At 37.2% G+C, this 19,340-nt stretch overlaps 1 protein-coding gene across 3 annotated transcripts in view; it reads right to left on the bottom strand.

Moving 5' to 3' along the window:
• The window catches only part of KMT2C (lysine methyltransferase 2C), a 179,476-nt gene that overhangs the window by 112,612 nt on the left and 47,524 nt on the right, over positions 1-19,340 (bottom strand). For 2 of the 3 annotated variants that reach the window (XM_081344871.1, XM_081344872.1), the window contains exons 3-6: positions 14,068-14,206; positions 12,709-12,918; positions 5,874-6,010; positions 3,722-3,831 (exon numbers count right to left, since the gene is read on the bottom strand). In XM_081344871.1, coding sequence (XP_081200997.1) covers positions 3,722-3,831; positions 5,874-6,010; positions 12,709-12,918; positions 14,068-14,206 — 596 coding nt within the window. Of the gene's footprint in view, positions 1-3,721; positions 3,832-5,873; positions 6,011-12,708; positions 12,919-14,067; positions 14,207-16,109; positions 16,149-19,340 lie in introns of all 3 variants that reach the window. The other variant, XM_081344870.1, reaches the window with a different exon arrangement.

Below are 19,340 nucleotides of genomic sequence, written 5' to 3'. Positions count from 1 at the left end.
AAAAACCTGAAAAAACCTGCTGGCTCTTGGGCTTTGAAACGGAGATGAGCACCGGCCCCTAGAGTTGGAAATGACTAGCACGCATGTGCAGGGGAACCTTTACCTTTACATGATCTTCCTTCCTTCCTTCCTTCCTTCCTTCCTTCCTTCCTTCCTTCCTTCCTTCCTTCCTTCCTTCCTTCCTTCCCTCCCTCCCTCCCTCTCTGAATACACTATGAAACAAAGCATATACATATTTGCAAACACAATTTAATTTTTAAAGAACAAATTAAACATTACATTGTCATCTTTAAATCTTATTACTTGAAGAGAACATGTCCTTGTTAAAATAAAAATAATTATTTATCCCTGAAAAAAATATTTTAAGTAGTAAGAAAACAGGTAGTATCAACTATCTCTTTTTTCTTATATATAAGCTATTCCAATACGAAAGCAACAGAAATGTACAAAATGCAAGAATGAACATGTCGTGGGGGGTGGGGGGGAATGTAACTTTCTTCCAAAGAATGGGGGGCACTACAGAGAAGGACTATGTTTTTGCCATATCATCCCAATAGCCTACTGCTAATGAGTTTGGCAACCTTAAGATCTTGCATCAGCAAGCTTGCCATGCCAAAATCTAACTTCTACATGTTGGCCCAGTGACCAGTTCCAAATCATTTCCAAAACAGCCTGGCTTAAGAGAAGATTACAGCAGTCCAAATGTGTTGGTGATCAAAATATGAGTTATCATTACAAGCCCATTCAAGTAAAGGTAAGATCATATGTTAAAAGCAGTGTCATAAAAATGAGATATAATCTAACTTGAAATCACCATCTTGCTCACAAACTAAGAATACTTCTACAAATGCAAGAATGACATAGGTTCACATTTTTCAATTTCCAAATGCCACATGATAAGCCAATCATTAATGACTTTCATAAGCAAGGCATATTTCAAAATGATGTTACATTTAGCCAATTCATTGACAAAGGAAATTACATACATTTAAATAGATTTTAAATTTTATACATAACAATAATCATTAGTTTAATTAAACTTTTAAAAATTTTAGTGAGGCAGCTGACTGTTTTTAAAAGGTATGCTTTTTTAAACAGATGTGCATGTAAAGGTAGTCCTTGACTTACGACACCTGGGACCAGAATTTCTATTGGTAAGGCAGATATGTGGGTTGTACCCAATTTTATGACCTTTTGTGCCACATTTTGTTAACTAAATCTGTGCAGCTGTTAATGAATCATGTGATTGTTAGGTGAATCAGGGTTTCTTCACTGACTATGTTGGAAGACGACTAGAAATGTCACAAATGACTCCAGGATGCTGTAACCATCATAAATACATGCTGGTTGTCAACCACTCAAATTTTGATGCTGTGATGGCTATAAGTGCAAGGACTGATTGTAAATCACCTTTTTTTGGTGTCTTCCAGTAACTTTAAATGATTGCTAAATGAAGGGTTGTTAAGTCGAGGACTGCCTGTAGCTGGATCCAAAGCAGGGAAAGGTGCTTTGGTTTTGGCAGGGCCTTATTTGTTGTAACTATCTCCTTAAAGAAAACACACTGAAAGCATACTATATATACCATTATTTACTTATCTATAAACTAGAGGTTTTTTGCTGCTGCTAAATATGCATGTTTCAACTAAACATGAAAAAGAATACTGTTTTATCCCAGAGGATAAAACAAATTAGGGCATTCATCAAAATATATTTTCATGCACTTTTTTCATGGGGTGGGATCTCTATTAATATGACGGAGGGGGTTTATAAGTCAAGGAGGGGAAATCTAAATTCTTAGAAAAATGTAAAACAACCTCCATTCATGACCCAGAAAAGCAATTTGAATAGAGAATAAATGTTGCTGTTATATGACATGAATTGTCTTCCTATCTTAGATATAAACATTAAATTGCATGTAACATTTGTAAGTTTTATACTGCATATTCAACACTTCCATATCACATCTAATCATTGCTACATTTTTGTATGAGTTATAAAACAGCCACTAACCATATCAGGAAACGAAAAATTAGTATCACATACCATGTTTCCCCCAAAGTAAGAACCGGTCTTTTTTTCTTTTCTTTTTTTGCCTCCAAAAGAGGCACCAGGTCTTATTTTGGGGTGTGTCTTTTCCACAGTCTCACATTGCCGCCACGGCACCAATAGCCCTGCCCATTCAGCCCACTTCTTCTGCGGCTGAAGGAAATGCCTCTGGAGCTGAGAATGGAGCTCCACGTTGACATCCAGCCGAGGACAAAGCTATGGATTGAATCTGTAGCTCAGTTCTCGGCTGCAGAGGTCTTTCCAGAAGGCCTCTGATGGCAAAATTCAAGGTGCTGGTGATGACCTATAAAGCCCTAAATGGCTTGGGTCCGGGATATCTGAGGGAACACCTGCTGCCGGCATCAAGTTCCCTTCGTCCTGTGCGCTCCCACAGGGAGGGCCTTCTCAGGGTGCCGCCGGCAAAGGATTGCCGGCGGGCGACACCCAGGGGGAGGGCCTTCTCTGTGGGCGCGCCTGCCCTTTGGAACCAGCTGCCCGTAGAGCTCAGGACTGCCCCTGATTTTCGTTCGTTCCGCCGGGACCTGAAGACCTGGCTCTTTGAGCTTTCCGGCCAGGACTGAGAATTTTTAATTTTTAACTTATTGTAATTGGGTTTTTAATCAGAGTTATAGGGGTTTTAGATTTTCAATCAAGGATAATTTAATCTATTTTAATTGTTATTAACTTTTGTCTTGTAATATTGTTTTAATTGCCTTGTGAACCGCCCTGGGTCCTACGGGAGAAGGGTGGTATATAAGTTCAATAAATAAATAAATAATAAATAAATAAAATGCAGGCCGGGGGGGGGAACCACAGAAAAAGTGGGCTGGCGAGGTGAGGCAGGTGTCAATTCATGGGAGGCCTGGATGCAACGGTAAGCGGGTGTGGAGCATGTGGTGCAGCTCCACCCCCCCTACTCCCGCCTTAGCTTGATTTTTAGGTGTGTGCCTCACCCCAAAACTAGGGCTTATTTTTGGGGTAGGGCTTACTTTCGGGAAAACATTGTAATTGCATTAAAACAAAAGACATTCTCTCCCAGCCAAAAAAAAACAAATAACCTGAAGTGAATTAAAAATGTTATGAAAAAAAGTATTTTCTGTGTTCTAAACTAATTCACAAAACGTCACTCCCATTAGTACCAATATAAAGTTACCATATACACTATTTAAATTTATTCTTAAAGATATTTCATCCTCTCCAATTCCTCCAGCCTCAGTAAAATCTTTGTTATCTCACCAGAACATCATGTATACTTTAATTTATTACATTTAAAAGAATACCTAAATCTATTTATTGCAACTGTGTTCATATTTACCTAAAATCAATGTATTTAAAATTGATTGGCTTACTGGGCCAAAATCTTTAAGGCAACTGTAAACATAGAAAATCTTGGTGTGTTTTTTTTAAAGTACTCGTTTGCAAGGCTGGGAGGTGGGATAGAAAATGATTATTTAGTTACCTGGAGGCTGACATTTTGCTAGTGAAATGTACCACCTCCCATTTTATTTTTTACTGACCTATTAGAAATTAATAACTGAAAAATATATTTCATATGTATTTTGAAGTAACATGCAAATATCATCACTGCATTCCATATTTTTCAGCATTCATGACACAGGATTTAGATTTTACTTTATTTTAGGGAATATGTAATCTTAATCATTTTCAAACTCACTTTTGTGCTCCCTGAGACAACAGCTTTGTCCACGTTCGCTGGCAGCTGCTCTTCTGTCTGGCAAACTTCCAGTGACCATTCCGCACAGCGGTGATGAGCCCAACAATAGCCTAACACATGTGATGTTAGCAAATTAATCAATTAGGTTGACTGCTTTTGCCAAGTAATATCTAACTTTCAGCTTCAAAGGGAATAGATAAAAGCACCAATGTATAACAGAAAGACAAATGGCATAACTTGATCCTATCAGAAATTCAAATAAATATGAAATTTGGAATCTAATATTAGGGTCTTTTGAATTTCTATAAACTGAGATCTCAGAAAATTCATAAGAAATCATACCTGCATGTATTACTACCATGTGACATGAAGATATTTCTGAATAGTATAGCAGAAGGCCCCATTACGAACAAAGCTCTTTCTGCCTAATTAGTGTGTCATCCCTAATCTGAATTTGTTTTTAAACTGAATATTAAAATGAAATATTGCACCCATGTCTCTTTCTTAATATATTATCTTCATGCAAACCAGGGCTTTTTTTCTCATAGAACGCTCAGAACGGAGTTCCGGCACCTTTTTTGGATGGAACCTTGTAGAGTAGGCAAGGCGGGTTGTATGACATGTGTGAGTCCTGGCACCTTTTTCTTTTACAAAAAAAGCACTGATGCAAACTATGCTTACATTATTCTGCCTAACTTTGCTTCTGGAATATTTTGTAAGATAATCATAAAAAAGAACAATTTTTACTGTTCTATTCAAACTTTAATGATTACAATTTATCATTTGAGTTGCTAGTGTAGCTCACTTATCCTAAAAGTCAAATAAGTAAGTAGGTAAACTTTATTTCTAGTTGCCTTACCATCTATACCCATTCATTTGTGAAACTGTGAGTTTTGTCACCTGCTTGGCTATCTCCACTCGGAGCTATGTGTTCTTCAAAGGTCTTCCTAGACTGTGGAACAATCATCTTCCAGAGAACTAAAATGTTTTGGCTAGTCTCATACCCAGTGCTTTTTTTGTAAAATAAAAAGGTGCCGGAACTCACACATGTCATACAACCCGCCTTGCCTACCCTACAAGGTTCCATCCAAAAAAGGTGCCGGAACTCCGTTCTGAGCGTTCTATGAGGAAAAAAGCCCTGCTCATACCTTTCTATTCACCTTCAACCCTGCGAAAAGGTCTAACTCTTCAGAGTAGTTACTTATTATTTCTTTGTCACCGTGAAAAATGAATCTAAGAAGCTGTTCTTAAAAGCATAGGATATAAATTTTGCATTTCAATATCTAAATATTTATCCGTTGTATTAATCTTGGGTATCAAAACTCAGTTCAACATATACCTGTTAAAAGTTCTGGACTTCCAGCCCACCATGCTCTATTAAAACAGGTAGGAGGATTGAAAAGACCCTTTTAAAGCCTAGGAGACAAGTCCAACTTGGACTAATGATAAAATATGTTTATATATACACACATCAGAAAAACTGTAACACAAATGAAACATTACAATGGGTTAAACAGGGCAGTTTGAAATTTCAAATGGAAACTTTTACCTAAATATAGTTAGTCCTCGGCTTAAGACCACAACTGGGACCAGAATTTTCATTGGTAAGCAAAGTGGTTCTTAAATAAGTCATACCTGATTTTATTACTTTTTTTGCTATGATTGTTAAGGGAATTGCTCAGTTATTAAGTGAATCTGGATTTTCCTCATTGACTCCTATTGTCAGACACCAGCTGGGAAGGTTGCCAACTGTGATCACATAACCATGGGACATTGCAACCTTTGTAAATACACCCCAATGGCCAAGTGTCTGAATTCTGACCAGGGGATACTGTGATAGTTGTCAAGTGCAAGGAAAAATTGTAAATCACTTTTTTCAGTATTGCTGTAACTTTGAATGGTCACTAAACAAATGGTTGTAAGTCAGGGACTACCTGTATTTCACAAGGTTCATTAGAATCCTAAGATAGATATTGCAACATGTACTCATGTTGTATCCCTAGAGCCTCATATGGCTACAATTATAGCAGAATACTATTATTTTTTCTTTTAAAGGAGAATGAGATTGTCCCCACCCCCCACCCCAAAATGACAGAAATAAATAAAAATGTTTTGAATGAGTTAAAAGTTGTTAAGAATATGTGAAGAATACCTGTTGGTTCAAATAAGGCTTGAACATCAATGTCATCTGGTAAGCCAACCATTCTAAGTTCATCCCAGACTTCAACTACCTGATCATCAGGAGTAGCTTCAATGCTTCTACAGGTACAGGTTGTTATATTCTGGTCTCTGCATAGAGTACAAGAAATTTTTATATAATTAAAGATAACACATACAGGATGTGTTTTACACATTAACATAACAGTAAAATGTTTTACACAATAAAGAAATAATTATATGATTTTTAAAATTCATTTGGTTAAAACCTGATTGCACTTCTAATTAACTTGTTCCGTTATTGTGAATTACCAACTTTTTTTTCCCTCCCCAAAAATGCAGGCTGGTTTATTCATGGGAGAGCTATAATTTTTGTAATTTACTTGGTCTTTCATGAATGAACTGAACTTTATTCTGAACGAACAGTCTCCTCCGTATATCTGTTAAAAGGATGATTTGGATGGAAGAAAAAGGGCAACAGCATGGAATAAAGAGGCAGAAAAGAAATAAGTGCTGTATTTTCCTATGTCTTGGTGAACTAAATTATATTTCTGCTGCACAGCAGGCAGCACGAAATGGTAACTTCACTTAGCAGAAATCAATTTCATGTAGAATAAAAGACAATTTAGAGCCCCAGAACTAGCAAGTGTGACCCCCCCCTCCCAACCTCATATTTGCGCAGAGAAGTGGTGCTGACTAAATTCTCCTAGGTCACATACTAACTTCAAGGGCAACTGCTCCTGCTTTAGGAAAATCAAGTTTTTTTCATGGCTTCACTATGCCATGTTAAACCAGCATGAGAAGATGACAGAGAATGAACGGAACATTTTCTTTCAACATGCTGTTGTCAACTCTTTGAGGTAGACCAGACTAGGAAACCAAAGCTATGGATTTATTTTTCGTGTTTTTGAACTTCTCATCTCTCTCGGAAAGGGACTCTGGATGATATGCAATAAAATGTTAAAATATAAAAATAGCATATATATAAAACTTGAAAATCTAGGACTTAAAAGGAGGCATCTGAATGGATCTGTAACATACTTGCCTGCCTGACAAGGTGGGACAAGCCGATGTAACAGGGAGAAGACAGTTCCAAATGGCCCTATCTAGGGCTTTATAGGTCACAACCAACACTATGAATTGGACATGGAAGCAAACTGGCACCCAATGCAGTTAAAAGAGCAAGGGTGTTACATGCACCCATCTTTTGACACAGGTAGTCTTCAACTTGCAACAGTCCATTTAGTGACCATTCGAAGTTACAACGGCACTGAAAAATGTGACTTAAGACCATTGCAACATCCCCCTGGTCACATGATCAAAATTCAGACATTTGATAACTGACTCATATTTAGGATGATTGCAGTGTCCATCTGATCCCTTTGTAACATTTTGACAAAGTCAAAGGGGAACAATTGTGGCAAGAAAGGTCATAAAATGGGGCAGAACTCACTTAACAAATGTCTCACTTAACAACAGAAAATTTGGACTCAATTGCATCCCACCAGGCTCAAGGTTGACTCAGCCTTCCATCCTTCCGAGGTGGGTAAAATGAGGACCCAGATTGTTGGGGGCAATTAAGCTGACTTTGTAATAATGCCGCTTGGGGGGGGGGGCGAAAGCCCTAATAAGCAGGCATATACATAGAATGAAGGCTACTGCTAAGCTTGTAAGCCGCCCTGAGTCTTCGGAGAAGGGCGGGATATAAATGGAATTAAAATAAATAAAATAAAATAAATTAAGTTGAGGACTACCTGTATAGCTTGCCCAGCCACATTCTATGCACCAGCTGAAGCTTCCAAATATTTTTTAAAGGTAGCTCCATGTAAAAGTGTGTTGCAAATAGTCTGTAAGGACCCACCTCAGCTAACCACCCAAGAAAGCAGAACTCTTGAAACAGGCATAGTCTCAAAAGGATACTTTTATTATGGGTCAGTGACAGTAGGGAAGTCAAGGCGAGATCTGGGGGAAAACCTGCACAAACGGTATAGTTAAGCTAGTGATATTCCTCCTCCCACCAAAGTCATAATGTCCATTTGAAATCCAGCCAATCCACAGGTGGCACGAAGTCTGGCCGGCTGGTACAGTTGGCGTGCATCTCACGGTCTTCTCCAGCTTTCATTTTACTGTAACCGTCTCCCTGAGAAGGGAGACACATTCCTTTCTCAAGATGATAGAAGCAAGAGGGAAAGTAGAAAGCGAAAGTTATCCCAAGAGAAAGCATGCCCCCCCTCCCCCCAGCAGAATGGCAGGCCCTAAAAAGTAGAATATATATGCAGGGGAAACAATGAGGGTTTGGGGACCTGACATAGTGCAGACGAGAGGTGAGCAGGACACGAGTGATTGAATGGAGAGTCATCCTACCCAGGAAAGAAAGAGCATAACTGGCACACAATACAAAGTTGAGCAAAGGCCCTTCTAAGCATGGCTGCCACCCGTTCTTTGAGCAGGAACTGTGAGTCCAAGAGGCCCCCAAGTTATGAACTGGGTCTTTCTGGGGTAGTGCAGACCAAAGATAATAAACTCCTGGATACAGAAGGGCTCTCCTATAGCCATCCCGTGTTACTAGGATTCAGCTGAGGTCTGTTGTTTCCCCATCCAGGTCTCCACAGCCTCCAAGGACCGCAAAAGAATGCCCACAGCATAATTCTCTTCATTTGGGATGGAGATACATAACTGGGTATCATTAGTGTACTTATGATTCCTCGCCCCATGGTGACAAATAATCTTACCCAGTAGATTCATGTAAATATTAAAAAGGAGCAGAGAAAGCACCAAGCCCTAGCATCCCACAAAGCAGAGTTCAAGATAAAGTACCCTATCAACACTGCTTGAGCCTGGAATCAGAGGAAGAAATGAACCAGCACAAAACTGTGTCATCCCCACCCCACCCACAGCTCTCTCAATTGGCCTAGAAAGACACCATGGCCAATGGTATTGAATGCTGGTACTAGTTTATTATAGGTGATCCTCAACATATTACTATACGCTATTAGATTTGTAAGCCACGATGGTCATAAAGTGGGCCACCATGTAACTAGATCCATTTTTATAACATTTTTGTAGCAGTTATTAAGTGAATACTGTGCTTGTTAAGCGAACACATTGTTTACTATTTTTTGTTTGTTTGTCAGAAATCAGAAGTAAATGCCAGTTTGTAATGAAACCATTGTAAACTGTGTTCGTGTTACTCCAGGAGACTACAAATGTCATAAATACGAGCCAGTTACTGAGTGGCCAAAATGCATTCATATGATTGCAGGGGAGGGGGAGTGATGTGGGAATTTCAAAACTGGATCATAAATATTTTGTGGAGGTCTGTCATAGTCCTGAATGGTCACTAAGTGACCAGTTGTAAATCAAGAATTACTTGCATAAGTTTTCCGTAAGATTCTTTCCAGACTGATTATTCTATCTCCCTACTTCCCTTTATATTTGCCAGAACTTGGAATGGTCAAGTCTGAGATGTTTTCTCAGATTACAGTTCTATCCTGGACTCAAGTTACTTTTATTTGACCATTGTCTTGGTTGCTGCTTTTCCTCCTGTTCCTCAAGGTTATTCCTACTGTCCATTATTGCTCTCTACAACTCTTTTGCTTTAACTGTAACTTGCAAAGAACAAGTAAAAAGAGTATCTTTCAGACATATCAGACTTTGTAGAGAGTACCAAATATTGTGTATTCTTCAGATTATTTCAATTTTGGAAAAGAAAATGCATAACTTTTCCACGCTAATCCAACTATAGCTTCAGGGATTTTTATATCTGTATGTTGCATAGAACCCACCTTCCAAATCATTCTATTTATCCTAGATCAGATTGGCTCCATCCCTAGCCTTTCATAAAAGGTCCCTCACTCATGTGCTTCAGGACCTGAGATCAAATGGCCTTTTGCCAGCTCATCAATTATTTTGTTGGATTTATCCTTGGTGACTTTTTTGGCTTTTCATTCTTTGCCAATATTGTTTTCGTTGCTTTAACATGTTGTTAGCCACCTTTGTCAGATTATCCATTTGAATCAATTATGTGAATAAATTTTTTAATCCTAAATTATTCTGATTTTAATAGTTGATTTTATTGACTGCATTGTACATTAATCAAAGCTCCTTTCTGAGGGAGATGGGTGGTTAAGAAATAAGAAGTGCAAATAAATAAAAATAAAGTCTAGCACAAAAACCTAAACATCCCTATAATTAAAAATGCTTTCCTTATATATTGGCAGAAAGCTACATAGAAAGGTAAGAATTCCAATTTAAAAGAAAACCCAGAACCCAAATACACAACAAATAAACTATTCTTCAATGTGAAGCAAACAAGTTTAAATTGGATTATCAAGAGTTGCATAAACATTTCTAGAGTCATCCCTGTGGAACAACTGCATAAGCAAAACAAGGTTAAGACTGGAATAAATTTATGAAGACTTGTAACTACTGTTGTAGAGAATAAAGGCAATAACCTTGACAGAAATATGCAGGCACCATTAGATAAGGAGAGAGGGCTGAAACATTCTTAAACAATTAGCAAGTACCAAGAAGGTAAGTTTATGGAAATGACCCAGGTAGATCCTTCCTGATTCATTGGGATATAAGGAGGAAAGGTGGTAAAGCACCATTGGGTTTGCAAGATTGATGCCAATAGACCAAACCAAAAAAAAATCCATTCTATGTGAAGGTTAGAACTACAAATAGCCACAATTGAGCTCAACATTTCTGTTGCTAAGCTTGCCAATTTTACAACTTTTCTTGCCACAGTTAAGTGAATCACCCGGTTGTTAAGTTAGTAACACAGTTCTTTAAGTGAATCTGGCTTACCCACCAATTTTAACAACCCCTTGTTTAGGCAGGAGACCCTATACTAATTCAGACAAATGGTTGTCCAAAATTTCTGTTGCTAAGCAAGGTAGTTATTATATGAATTTTGCCTAATTTTATGACATTTCCTGCCATAGTTGTTAAGTGAATCACTGCAGTTGTTAAGTAATGAACAAGGTTGTTAAATGAATCTGGCTTCCCCATTGATTTTGTTTGTCAGGTCGCAAAAGTGGGTTACATGAACTTGGGACACTGCAGCCATCATCAGTATGAGTCAGTTGCCATATGGCCAAATTTTGATCACATGACCAGAGATGCTGCAACACTTATTAAGTGTGATAAACGGTTATAAGTCACTTTTTTCAGTACTGTTGTAACTTCAAATGGTCACTAAATGAATTGTTAAGTGGAGGAATACCTTATACTAGGGGTGTCAAACTGCCGGCCCATGGGCCAGATGCGTCACGTGCAAGCCCCGCCCACCCCATTGCCAGCAATGGCAAAACAGTCCCGATATGTTGCACGATGTCACATAACATCGCGAGTTTGACATGTCTACCTTATACCTTTGCGAGATAGGCTCTGCTAACAGGATCTTGTAAGTCTGATAGTGCTTTATCTCCCATCCTTCTTATATAATAGTACTTGTCTAGTTCTGTCAAGGTAATCTCCATTATTTTCTACAGGGAACATTATTTCACTAAAATTAATTACTGACTAGATATAAATTTTATGTGACTAGATATAATTTGCATTTCAATTTAAGAAAAAACTTCAGCACAAATTACATATATAAAAAAAAACAAAAATGTACCTTGATCTGCAACACCACAAGAGTGACAAACTGTTAATACTGATCAGGAATATGCCTAATTACATTTCAAGTTATTGGAAATTTCACCTCTCTACATTCAAAACATTTGAGATTGTTCAAATACCTGTTGTTGGTTTGTTGACACGTATTCAACCCATTAATTCTATGTAGAATAAATTAACTTTTTACTTTAAAAGTTTCTATACTTAAGATGAAGCAAAAAAGGGGAAAACAGATTACATATTCAAATAAGAAGTTAGAGTACTTTCAGTATGTTAAAATATTGTAATCTAGACTTTCCTTAAAAATGATCCACTTTAAATTGGTCCAAAATACTTATTTTGCATAGTTTTTGTTTCATTTCCTACTTCACTGCTTTTGTTTGACTGGCATCAGCCCAGAAATCACCACCAATAAGGAAACTCTAACAAACAAACCCTTTAGTGGCAAAACTTGGAGCCCAGCCAGGATGGCACTAGGGTATGATTGCATCATCCTCCTCGGGGACAGAGATGGTTAGCTGTTCCAAGTAAAGTAATTTTGCACTTTCCCATAAGCTACAAAAACTTTGATTAATCAGCTCAAGAATCTTTTAAGTAATTTTTTTCAATGTATAAGTGCATCATTCAAGCTCTCAAAAAACAGCTGCTATAGAATGCTCCTTAGGCACAGATAATATGAAATGAATGCAAAAACGAAGACAAGAAAATGGGATTAAAAAGGAAGTGCCAGTTTTTTGATGTTCTTACAGCTGTGCTTACTAATATGTATCCTTCTCCTTCCACAGATTATAAAAGAGTAACCATACAACAGTCCTCTGATATGAATGTTTCTCAGTATAGTTTGCATGTTCATTCTGTAGCATCGCAGCCTCTTTGTCTAAATTCTGCTTCACTTTGGCTTATCACTCTTGTTTCTAGCCACCCGTGCTCCAGGATTGTGTGTGTGTTTGTATGTTTATTTCTATTTTATTCTTTGACATTTCCTGTCAACCAATGTATTCCTATATTCTGTAAGAAACTTCTGCTTTTGATTCTCAGTTCCCACTTAGGAAACACTCTGGATGTACCTTATGCTAACAACTAACATTTGTTTTATTAAACAAACAGATAAGCAGACTAAAACCCCACGCTGCTTCAAAATATTATGCTTAGAAAGAAAATATTAGATAAAATAGGTTTATTTTGTAACAGATAGAAATGCTTACTTTTTTTGTCCTCTTGCTTTGTGGAGGACTGGGTTCTGCCTTGGAATATTCTCATCAATGGTATCTTTGCTGTCAACAGTTTCATTGATATTTAAAGGCTGGTTGTTCCATGGAGCAATAAACCCTGGAGTTGGACTGAATTGTTTAAGCTCGCCTTGTCCTAATGAGCTGCGTTCCCCACAGTAACAAAAAGCGCAGACCTGCTCACTGCTACAAACAAGCGGACCAAAAATAAAAAAAGACCAGAAAGGCAAAAGGGAAAGTTCAAATGGTATTTAAAAATGCAAATTTAAAAAAAAATTGAAACAGAAATTTTGCCATCCAATTACATTAAATACAGTCAATAAATTATTAATAATTAAATTAGATCTAACTTCACCTGTAAATGTTTTCAAATAGTTATCCCTGATGAATTTAAAAAAAAATCCAATGCTAAGCATTCTTGGATTGCCTGTATTATGGGGTGCAACTCTTTTCAGGCTGAAGGTGCGAGACTCTGAAATAGCACGTCAAGAGCTGCACTGTACAGCCGGGATGAAACCCTAAATTTAATCTTGAATATAATTACATTTAAAAAATAATTTAAAATTAAGTACTTAAATAACTGACATCAAGCACAATGTGTTTAATAAGATTTTTCTGTTAGATTAAAATTATAATTTGGCACAATTCTCTGAGAAGCGAACGTAAAGTTTGAGAAAAACTATATTTCCCTAGGACAAGAATTTTGCTTCCCTTGTTGTCTATGTTTGCTAAAAACTTACAGCTTGGACATTTAGTAACTCATTTTCACCAAATTTGTGTGTCAGTTTGTTCAAAGGACTAAGGCACCAGGGTAGAAACCAGGAGACTGAATCCTAGTACTGCCTTAGATATGAAAGCCAGCTGGGGACCTTGGGCCAGTCACTTTCTCTTAGCCCAATCCTCCTCACAGCGTTTTTATGAGGAAAACAGGAGAAGGCGGAAGAGATATTTTGGTATGTTCGCTGCCAAAGGTGAGGTATAAATAAATAAATTTACTAAAATATTCTTGCGAAGCAGAAAAACAAATCCAAACTGATTCACAGCTATTTTCAGTGCTTTTTCTTTAAAAAGAAAGCAGAATAAATCTATTTTAAAATTTAGTTAATAAAGTGACTGATTTCTGATTTCTATTTCATCCGAACCACTATTATAACCGCTATTATTAATGTAGCGTTACAGGAAAAGTTATGAAACATCCATCTATTTCTCTTGGTTAGGAATGAATAGAATAAACACAATTAAACCATTTATAGACAAATAATCTAAAAAAAAGTAGCAGGTGACAATTAAAAGTCTCAGCCATCCTCTCACTCATTCTGAATCTGCCTTGCTAACCTGCTTTTTGCTTCAACACCAACCGAATAATCGGTGTTGGCAGAGTCCACAGCGACTGAGCACTGGAGATCTGGTGTTAGCTTCTTGTCATTGTCCACTTCAGTTTGGGCATCCTCCTCTGTAAATTGTTCCCTGGTATCTGCTTAGCAAGGAGAGTGTAAGTTGATTATAGATTTCATTTTAAAGTGTTTAAACAAAACAAGCCATTCTGTTCTAAGCCACTTTTTCCATTTTCAAACCAAGAGCAGTTATACCACTTTCCTGGGTGGCTCCAATTGAAAGTCAAAACAATCTATAAAATAATATTAAAATTATAAAACTAAATAGATCAAAACATTAAAATGTTAAAAACAACAAAGACCTGGCACCAAATCAAACTTTTAATTATCCAATCTTCTCTAAACACTGGATGGGGGCGGGGGGGGGGGAATCAGATCTTAAATCTTTATGGAAGGCTAAGAGGATAGAGATTTGCCAAACTTTAGGGGAGATAGCGTGCCATAGAGTAGGGACTGCCATAGAAAGAGCAGGCTTCCCATCAGATGGTGATATTGAGGGGAAGCGACTAGGAGCAAGCCCATCCTATTTCACCTGGTAGGAAAGATGGTCCTTAGGAAAAGATAGTCCCACAGATAACCAGGCCCTGTGCCATTTAGTTTTAAAGGTAATGACCAGCATGTTGAACTGCACCCAGAAAGAAGCTGAAAGATACTGTTGTAGCTCAAGCAACAAGGACCTTACATGGGCAAACCTAGGGACCCCCATTACTGTGCACGTTGCTGCATTCTGGACCAGTTTAAGTTCCTGGATAGTCTTCAAGGATAGCCCCATGTAGAGTGCATTGCAATAATCCAGACAGGAAATGACCAAGTCGTGAGTGACCATGAGCAAGGCCTCAAAATTTAATTATTGTTGTTCTCTCTTTCAGGAATGTAAACAATGTGGTGGATGTAGATTTAGGCTGTACAATTGAACAAGCAGAGACTGATTTGTGACTGTCTTCACAGCAGCTGTGAATCACTACAGTATGATAGTTGGAAGTTCTTTTCCAATTCCTGTAGAACTTCATTAGCTTTAACGCTTTCTAACTCTTATCAGTCTCACCCCATTCAATAGACCTGCTTCACTCTTACTGTAACATTTTTAGTAGGACACAAAAATTGTTATGAGGTAAAGGATATTTGGAAAGTCCACTTCTACCAGGCTAGGAGGAGAGTTAAATCTAAATCCATCACAGATTATGAAAATATAATATTAATAAATATATTCAAAAAAGGACCCAAGGTTAACTGAAGTACAAAGCAAAGGGTACTGAAATGGCATGTCAGTGTCCAAACTGAAATGTGAGAAATAAAATATAAAAATGCAAAAATAAAAAACACCTTAAAAATATTGAGGGGGGGAGGTAGAGAGAGAGGGAGAGGGAGAGGGAGAGAGAGAGAGAGAGAGAGAGGGAGAGAGAGAGGGAGAGAGAGAATATACTTATTTTTTAAAACTTTTTCAAAGCAGATTATTACTAAGTACTGTGAATTTATTGTGACATAAAAACAGAATTAATGAGCACCCCAAACAATTTTTAGAGCAAATGAACAGAATTAAGCATGAATTGTTATTTATCTACCCATCATAATCCAAAGACAGTCAGAGGCTTACATACATTACTAAAAATCATGTAAAACATTAACAGTATAACAGCCATAAAAATAATAAAAGAACATAACCTAAACATAAAACTATAAATAGTTTAAAAAGAAATAAAGGTGGCTCCAGAAGACATTCTGGAACTGTCTTAAACGCTTTTGAAATATTAAGGAGTGGGCTAGCTTAATCCCAGCTATTACAGAGCATTAGTCCTGCCCCAGAAAACCAGCACCCTTGTTGCTTCAACCTGAAAATGTGAGATCAGTCAGTTCTTTGTTTGATGTGTTTGGCTGATATTGGTTGAAGGCTATAATAGGCTATAATACATTTTTTTAAAATTTGTGTCCCTCCTTAGCTCCAGATAAAACTCAAGGTACTATGAAATTAAGCTATGTACTTACATAAAGATAGCTGATCACGGTAGTCAAAACTAGAGAATTCTTAAAAATAATAAAAACAATATTCAGCTATAGTGAAAGAAAGATATTTCCTGTTAGAATTCTTAATGCAGCAGAATGATGGAGACCGATCAATTTTTTCCATTAATCTGGCTATTGTTTGTGGGATGGAGAGAGCTAAGCAACAGCCAGCATATGGAGGCTGATCTATGATAGGAACAGTAACAGTCTCAGATACAGCAACATTCTAGCCAATGTAACAGGAAGACTGTCATGTTCACTACAAGCGACATTGGACCCTGAGCGATAGTATCGTGAAATATGAAACATAATACAGCTTGTTCAGTCTGCCTACTTTGGTCTTTGACCAGCATAAAAGGTAAAATTGATAATACAAAACTCATCCATAATTTTGTATTTATAACAGTGTTAATTAATTTTTATGTTTACCACAAAACACCTGTAAATTAAATATAAAACTATAATGAAACACTATGTATGAGTCTAGAATGGAACACTTTTATTATAGCTTCATAATAGCTTTCATAAAATTCAGATGGAAAAACATAAACATTTCTGATTCAATTAGTTAAGAATAAAGTAAGGCAATAAAATATAAGTACTACAGGTTTAAAAATTTAAATACTAAAAATTAAATTAATAAATTACAAAAGTACTTTGCAAAAGTATAAAATAATATTGTCAGTTATAAAATACCGTAATATAAAATAACCCTCACATAAAATTTTAAGATAGAATTGCTAAATCACATCTTTTTTTCGTGGTCAGACTGAATAATAATTCTCATGTTTCACTGGCTGTTACCTAATGATACAAACTCTGAAAAATGGTAACTATAAAGGTTAATGTCACCATTATGATCTGAGAGAAATGAAATGCAAAATTTGTCTTGTCTACCAACAAATCTCTTTAGAAGTAGATTTAGATGTAGGTGATAAAATTTCATTATAGAAACATCAAAACTGAAGCCCATGCCCTACAGTTTCAATCAGAAATAGTCTTTGATTTATGACTATAACTGAACTTGGAATTACGGCCCTAAGTTTTTGCAGTTGGTAAGCAGGTGATTTTGAGGTAGTTGCTAAGCAAACATGGCGGTCATTGAAGGAATCATAATGTTTTTTTGGCCAGAGGTAAATACCAGAAACTGACAAAAAAAGTCAAAAATCATAGTCATATGATCACAGAACACTGCAAACAGCAGTAAAGTTGAGCCAGTTACCAAGCATCCAAAATGTGATCAAGTGACTACAGGGCTGCAGCCCCTGTAACCTGCAAATAGATTTTGGAGTCTCCACCCTAACTTCGGTCATTAAACGACCGTTTGTTAAACTGAGGACTACCTGTATTCCTGAATGCCAGCGGGCAAGTCTAAAAATTATACGTTGTTATAAATGTTATAACACTAAAGGTAAAATCAATAGAATTAAGAGCTGCACATGAATATACCGTAATTCAAATAATCTTGGCACTAGCTATAGACCTAACTCTTGAAAAGGATTTAATCATGTTAAAATAATTATTGTATTATATAAGTTTTAAGGTAGAGTCTCCAAACTTGGCAACTTTAGTGGTCTTCAATTCTCAGGATTCCCCATGGCTGGTGAATTTGGGGAGTTGAAATCAACAAGTCTTAAAGTTACCACATTTGGAGACTCCATCTTAAAACATAAATAAAACAATAATTATTAAGGTAGAAATACAAATATATCACATCATTCCAAGGAGATAAAGCAATCAAAAGAACCTAGGCTCCATATAAATGTTGTGCCTTGCATTTGGCTAAGAAAAGTTTAAGGCTGCACGTATGTAGCAGTAACCTTTGTTCTGAAAAAAAAAACAAGTATGGAAGCAGTTTGTACACTGAGAACTCTGTGTCACATTTGTTAGATCAATTTTTCTGGAGCCAGACATATGATAAACTACCTCCAGGTATTTAAACGTGCTATTTCCATCGGTCCACTAGGAATATATCCTTAGTTCCCTGGGGAAAAAAATGTTTATTTAGCAATTTATTTCCAGCAAAGATGATTTTCTTTGCTGTACTAATAAGAGGCCCCTTATAATTAAAATATTATTTTATCTAGATAAGAAAATACCTCCTTTCCATCTTATAAATATGAGTGTCAGTTTGGTGAAGTGCTTAAGGCACCAGACTAGAAACCAGGAGACTGCGAGTTCTAATTCCACTTTATGGATGAACCCAGTTGGATGACCTTGGGACAGTTTAAGGCAATGGGTAAACATTTCTAGAATCTTGCCAAGAAAACTGCAGGGACTTGTGTCACCAGACGTCAATGATGACTCAAAAGCACCCAAAAATGAAACAATACAAAAGTTGTAACTGTAGTAAAGACTGAGCTCCTCAAGATTCTTTTGAGTGACCAAGTGATCACCCAGATGCCTTGCATGGAAAACTGTAATTTATGCACTGAAAAAATAATAATTGCTGAACAAAACTGAAAATAAATGCAGATGGTAAGGCTGCAGCTAGCCTTCCAGCAGTGCTTAGGCAATGCATACAACATCTTGTCAATCATCCTAACTGGCTGCCTAACAAGAAGGAATTTAATCAGCAAGATCCTATTTCCTGCAGCCTTGTCTGGCAAAGGACATCCCCCCTGACCCTGCCAGCTCACTTGACTGATTTATCTTGATTCATCTTATGCAACTTCAGAACAGAATAAGTAACAAAACTTCAGAGCGGGCAAACAAGACAAGTTAGCAGGTACTGCAGTTGAGACAGAATTGCCATAATGCGATAATATCTATCAGTGCCCGTTAATAAGCCTTGGTGGAGCAGTGGGCTAATGCCTCCTTAAGTAACACCAGCTGCCTGCAATTAGTGCAGGTTCGCATCCCACCAGGCTCAAGGTTGACTCAGCCTTCCATCCTTCCGAGGTAGGTAAAATGAGGACCCAGATTGTTGGGGGCAATAAGCTGACTTTGTAATAATGCCGCTTGGGGTGTGTGTGAAAGCCCTAACAAGCAGGCATATACATAGAATGAAGGCTACTGCTAAGCTTGTAAGCCGCCCTGAGTCTTCAGAGAAGGGCGGGATATAAATGGAATTAAAATAAAATAAATAAAATAAAAATAATAAACTCACTTCATTAGTTTCAGTTTGTTTTGCAAGGCCTAATAATTCAATGTAACAGTCTACCTAAGGCAGGGGTGTCAAACTGCCGGCCCGCAGGCCGCACGCATCACAAC

Source organism: Vipera berus, assembly GCF_964194415.1.
Source record: "Vipera berus genome assembly, chromosome: Z".
Classification (NCBI taxonomy): Eukaryota; Metazoa; Chordata; class Lepidosauria; order Squamata; family Viperidae; genus Vipera; species Vipera berus.
This window is presented reverse-complemented; position numbering and strand designations above follow the sequence as displayed.